The sequence below is a fragment of the Manis javanica genome, chromosome 10, assembly GCF_040802235.1.
Source record: "Manis javanica isolate MJ-LG chromosome 10, MJ_LKY, whole genome shotgun sequence".
NCBI lineage: Eukaryota > Metazoa > Chordata > Mammalia > Pholidota > Manidae > Manis > Manis javanica.
The window spans coordinates 33,357,197-33,363,013 of NC_133165.1; the positions used below are offsets into that span (position 1 = coordinate 33,357,197).

At 57.3% G+C, this 5,817-nt stretch overlaps 1 protein-coding gene across 4 annotated transcripts in view; it reads left to right on the top strand.

Annotated features, from left to right (window-relative positions):
* The window catches only part of MUC3A (mucin 3A, cell surface associated), a 51,941-nt gene extending 46,737 nt beyond the window's left edge, over positions 1 to 5,204 (top strand). For 2 of the 4 annotated variants that reach the window (XM_036998723.2, XM_036998722.2), the window contains 10 exons: positions 101 to 289; positions 1,261 to 1,376; positions 1,490 to 1,548; positions 2,160 to 2,308; positions 2,706 to 2,771; positions 2,998 to 3,166; positions 3,298 to 3,465; positions 3,546 to 3,637; positions 3,867 to 3,919; positions 4,072 to 5,204. In XM_036998723.2, coding sequence (XP_036854618.2) covers positions 101 to 289; positions 1,261 to 1,376; positions 1,490 to 1,548; positions 2,160 to 2,308; positions 2,706 to 2,771; positions 2,998 to 3,166; positions 3,298 to 3,465; positions 3,546 to 3,637; positions 3,867 to 3,919; positions 4,072 to 4,113 — 1,103 coding nt within the window. In that variant the 3' untranslated portion in view covers positions 4,114 to 5,204. Of the gene's footprint in view, positions 1 to 100; positions 290 to 1,260; positions 1,377 to 1,489; positions 1,549 to 2,095; positions 2,309 to 2,705; positions 2,772 to 2,997; positions 3,167 to 3,297; positions 3,466 to 3,545; positions 3,638 to 3,866; positions 3,920 to 4,071 lie in introns of those variants that run through there. The other 2 variants (XM_073215137.1, XM_073215136.1) reach the window with 2 other exon arrangements.
* Positions 5,205 to 5,817: the final 613 nt, after the last annotated feature.

Here is a 5,817-nt window from a genome sequence, read left to right on the forward strand (position 1 = left end):
GACTTCCCACCTCCCTGTTCCTTGTCCTCCTGCTCTGCTCAGTTTCCATGCCACCAAGGTCAGGCCCTATCCTGAAGCTCTGTCTTCCTTTGCTGCACAGGCACCTGTGACAATGGTGGCACTTGGATGCAGGGCCGCTGCCTCTGCCCCTCGGGGTTCTCTGGGTACCGCTGTGAGCTCCAGGAGATCTGGTGCCAGAATGAGGGTACCTGGGATGGCCTCAAGTGTCACTGTCCCAGTGCCTTCTATGGCTCCCGTTGTGAGTTTGCTGTAGAACAGGTGGATTTGGGTGAGTTACCTTCTACTTTATCCTGGGAGATGCCACTGACTCTTCTTGGGCTTTGCTCTGTGGCTGGCATGGAGGCACCCTGCCATTTTTCCCAATCCCTCCATCCCTGTCTTCCCTCTCATGCCCTCCTTACTCAGTATCATGTCTCCTATCCACCATCACCTTTAGGAGATGACTGGGTCCTCCTCCTGGTCTGGGCTGCTTGGAGCTGTATTAGTTTCTAATTCCTGCTCTGACAAATTATCACAACCTTAGCAGCTGAAACAAAGCAAATTTAACGTCTTTCAATTCTGTAGATCAAAAGTCTGACATGGCTCTTACTGGGAAAAATCAAGGAGTCAGCAGGGCTGTGTTCCTTTCTGGAGGCTCTAGGGAGAGAATCTATTTCCTTGCTCTTTCCAGGTTCTGGAGCCTTCTGCATTCCTAGTCTCCAGGTCCCCTCTCCATCTTCAAACCAGCAGCATTGCATCTCTGTGCCTTTCTTCCACAGTCACATCTTCCTCTGACTGATTCTGACCTCTCCCATCTCTCTTTTCCACTTTTAAAGACCTTGTGATTGCATTGGTGCCACCCAGAGAATCCATGTTTATTTCCCTATATAAAGTCAGATGATTAGCAATCTTAATTCTATCTGCAACATTGATTTCCTCCTTGCCAGGTGGTATAACATATCCACAGGTTCTGGAGATTAGGATGTAAGCATTGTTGGGGGCCATTATTCTGCCACCCACTAGAGCAGACAAAGGAGACAGCACAGGCCTTAGCATTGTGCATCCTGACTTCCATTTTTTCCATCATCTCAGGACAACTCATGCCAGAATTCTTACCTCAATCCTTCCTGCTGTTCAGTTGGTCCTTGGGGGATATGGAGAGGGCCACAAGAGGAGCTTCTGGGTCTGAGTGTTGATGGTGGTGGTGGTGTCAGACAGGAGTGATGGGGAAGTGACCACAGCGGGGTCTGCTGTGTGCAGAGACCGTGGATGCTGAAGTGGGCATGGAGGTGTCTGTTGACCAGGAGTTCTCTGCAGACCTCAATGACAACACTTCCACAGTCTACAAGAACTTCATCAGTTCCTTCCGGGACCAGGTGAGGGGTAAGGGTGGAAAGCCAAGGCTCCACCCCTGGAGCTGAGCATGGGCCCTTGGGTGCCCTCAAGTCTGGAGGTTCAGACGTAAGCCCAAGGATCCTTGGCATTTCAGGTGAAGGAGGTTTACAAAAATGTGCAGGAGTTCAAGGATGTGAAGATCCTGTCCCTGAGGTAGGGGACCCTTCTGGGGCTGTGGAGGCAGTGTTAGGTGGAGGAAGGGGGGATGAAGAAAGGCTGCGGAAGCCATCCCTTGCTTTTGGAATCATCAGACTTTAGAGAGGGGTGGAGGGAGGATGTAAGGAAATCACTCTGTGGGGGATTTTGCCATAATTTTCTGGAGTCAGGTCTCTCTAGGAGGGATGCCTCCTACCCCCCACCTTTAAACATACTGGAAGGAGAGACATTCCATGGGACATGCAGGGAGGTGGTGAAGGGGGTGGGTGGAAAGCCTGCTGTCTGGACTGGAGCTGTCTCTCTCTAGCTGGTGCCTGGTCTGCTGAGTGGTCAGCATGAGTGAGGCAGAGAGTGCAGAAGGGCCTGGTTTGGTAATGGCTGGATACCATGCAAGAGAATGTCAATCATTCCTTGTCCCACCATCCCAGGCTGGCCAAGTCAGGGATGCTGGCAGTCTCTTCCGAAAATAATGTATCTGGAATTCCAACTCATTGTTTTTGATCCCTTCCCTCCAACACCTGTGCATTCGTTGTTGGTCCTGGAGGTCCTCTTCTAAAGACGTGTGTGCCCCAGGCCTGGGCACTCTTTAAGGACCCTTGGCCCTTTAGGAACGGCAGCATCGTGGTGGACTATCTGGTCCTGGTGGAGCTGCCTTTCAGCTCCCAGCTGGAGAGCGAGTATGAGAAGGTGAAGACAGTCCTAAAGGATGAGTTCCAGAGTGTCAACCAGGATGGGGGAAGCTGCCAGAACGACCAGAGTGAGTCAAGGCTGGGGACCTTGGGCTGGAGGGAGGGGTCTGGGTCAGAGCCACCACCCCAGAGCACCATCTGGAGCACAGCTCAGACAGGGGCCTTCTAGGCTCAGGTGCCAGCCTTGTGGTACTTCTGGCAGGTTGGGAGAAGTGGCGTAGGTCCACAGCCACTGGGGCCAAGGAGGGGCTTACCAGAACCTGGGTGCTGGGGAAGAGACCTCCTAACAGGATGGCTGAGGACCCCTGATTATTTGGGGGAGATGAGGGAGCCAAAAGAAGCCTTCCCTTGTGGCCCCTCCACACATCCCCCATACTGACAGCTCTTTCCACCTCTCTCCGTGCCTGTCCTGCTTCCCTGGCCCCTTGACCTCCCCTGATTTCACCTCTGCCTCTGTCTCTCCAGCCCTGTGTTTTAAGCCTGGCTCCATCAAGGTGAACAACAACACTAGCACGGAGCTGACCCCGACAGGTGAGGGTGGGGCAAAGGGTCGAGTGGCCCCAGGATGCATGACCCCCTCCCACCAGGGACTCCCACCAGGCCTGCCCTTCCCTTAGCCAATCCTAGGATCTACCCCATGACACGCCACCCTAGGAAATATAGTCCTCCGGGTCCATTTTCAGAGTCATTATAACCAGATCCCTGAGTAGAGTGGATGAGGTGCTTCTGTCTCTTGGCAACCCCCTTCCTACCCCAGCCATCTGTCGCCGAGTCGCTGCCAAAGGCTATGAAGATTTCTACTTCCCCCTGGACGAGGGTAACAGGCTCCGCTGCGTCACTAAATGCACGTCGGGCGTGGAGGGCGCCATCGACTGTCACCAGGGCCAGGGCCAGTGCATTTTGGAGAAGAGCGGTCCCGCCTGCCGGTGAGGCCCCGCCCACAGCCCGAGGGCGGATCGGGCGGCCCCGCCCGAGCCCCGCCCACCCGCAGATCCGGGCCCGGTCCCGAGCGCAGGGCCGCGGAGGGAAGGGTCGGTGACCTGTGGCTCCCCTGCAGCTGCTTCTCCACGGACACGCACTGGTTCTCGGGCCCGCGCTGTGAGGTGGCCGTCCGCTGGAAGGCTCTGGTCGGCGGCCTGGCTGGGGCCGCGGCGCTGGGGCTGCTGCTGGCGGGGCTGAGCGTCTTCTTCGCGCGCTCGCGGAGGAGCAGCCGAGGCGTAGGCCGGTAAGCGCGCTCGCGGGGGCGGGGGCGGCAAAGGGGTCTCCGACCGATGGCCCCGCCTGACCGCGCGACTCCCCACCCAGGTCCTGGGACGACGACAGGAAATGGTTTGAGGTCTGGGATGAGGACACCGTGGGAACTTTTTCAAACGTGGGCTTCGAGGACTATTCAACAGGTGAGTCCCGCCTCCTGGGAAGGGCGCGGGGGATTCTCTGGGCACCCCTCGGGCCTGGGCAGAGCAGGACGACCTCTCTGGCGCAGGAAGGACACATACCTCGTGCCAGGGCGCTTGTCGCTACGTCCCGGTGCCCCTCCTGTGGAAGCCCAGGTCATACACAAGGCCCTGCCTTTCTCAGCCTCCTTTCCACCCTTTCTCCTCCCTGCCTCTCTCCTCTTCTTTCTAGTCAAGTATGAAGACTTGCAGGTGGCCTTGGGGGACATAGACACCAATATGAAGGTGAGAGGATAAGAGGGGGATTCTCCCAGGTCCGGCTCCAGATGCCTCCAACCCCCTGGGGCAGAGGCCTGGGCCAGGACCAGCAGGCGGTGACCTCCCAGTCTGCCAGTCAGGGGTCTCCCTGTTCTCACTCCCGCTCACACCCTTGGCAGGTGCATATCCAGAGACCTGAGGTGGTCTTGACCTCGCTGTGAGCCCTTCACCTGCCCCGCCAGCAGGATGGAACCCTCCACGCGGTGACAGTTCCAAGAGAGCCTCAAGACTGGAGCGCCTCCATTTACTGGTTTTCTTGGGCAAAATCAGACCATCCCCTGACCCCCATCCTTCTCCCAACTTGTGTGAAACCTAACTGGAGATCCAGTTCAAATCTAGGGTTTTCTACAGTGGGACCTTGGGGGAGTCAGTAACTTCTCTGAACCTGTAAAATGAGTATAGCATCCTCCTCCAGTGATTGTCAAACCCATGTGCTCTGTCAGATCTCTCTCCCTTCACGCTTTCCCTGTGCTTACATGCTCTCTCTCATCCCCACTCCACAAACCCCCTCTGGTCTCAGACCTCAGCCTCTGCTCTCCTTGAGCACCCCTACTGCCTGCTCCCCACCCGCACCTGTGGCCAGCCTGCAGCCCCTCCTACCTCTGCCGGCCTCTATGGAAACCCTGCTGCTCAGCTGACTCCCAGTACTTAAACCCTCTGAACCCATTCCTCCCCCACACCCCAGGGCCCCACCCTGCACCTCCCCCGGTTTCCTATTGTCCCCTTCCTCAGCAACCCTCAACCCTAAAATAAACCCTTAGCCCCCTGACCCCAGTGCCCCCATCCCAAATCTTCCCTCCTCCCCCAGCTCCCCAGCCCCTAGTTAGGTGCAGATGCCCTCTCTGCCTCTTGGAACTCCCAACCGCTGCTTCCCATACCCTGGCCCCCATTCTGAGGCTCCATCCCTTCCTGTTGTCCCAAGGGCCCTGGTCCCCTTGGATGGGGGTGGGACATGGGTGAGGGTGGGACGTGGGTTTCCTCCAGTCCCCACGGATGAGGAGAAGTGGGGCCCTGAGGTGAGGAAGCTCCCTGGGTCCCTCCTCCTCGTCCTCCCCTTCCCTTACTGCACCCCCCTGCACTTCCCCGCTCCTCCTCCCCCTTCCCCTCCCTGGCCCTGCGTGCATCCCCGCAGGAACCTCTGAGGCCAGAAGCTCCCAGCTCCCTTTTGCAGGAAGCTCTCATCTGGGGACAGGAAGCCTGTGTGTCTCCAATTCTCTCATGTGAACACAATGTAACATTTATTATAAAAGAAGCTCCTCTGTGTCTTTCTCCTTCTCATCGTTTGGCCCCTCTTGGTTGGAGAACAGGGACTTCCTCAGCCCCAGGGAGAAAACAGTGTAAGAGGACCTGAGAGCACCTTTGTCCCACAGGGGAAGGAAGGGGTCTGTGGGCAGCTCCCAGGGCCCCTGACTGTCCTTTTAAAGAACATAAAAACGGGGTACTTTATTTTCTTAGGAAGCTGGTGGGGGTGGAGGTGCTTCCTTAGCAGCAGCAGGTGGGGGCCTCCCTTGATGTCTGGAGCTCAGGGCTTCAGGGAGGTGGATGGCCCAGGTGGGTCAGCTACCATTTGTGGTGATGAGAAGAGCTGGGCCTCCACAGAGACCTTGAGCCCCCCCAAGCCTGGGTGGCAGACACATTCACCCCAGGCCTGGGGCTTGTGCCCTCCTGTTCCCACTCTGGGGGCAGCCAGGCCTGCTGGACTGAAGCAGAGGGTGGTTGGGTTGGTGGAGCAGGTTCCTTGGGTGGGGGTTTTGGGGAGAGCTCTGGGGCCTTTGCCATAGACAGGAGAGGGACATGACTGGGCGGGGGGAGAAGAGGACCATAAAGCCTCAGGTGTGAATGGGAGCTGGACCCGAGAGATGGGC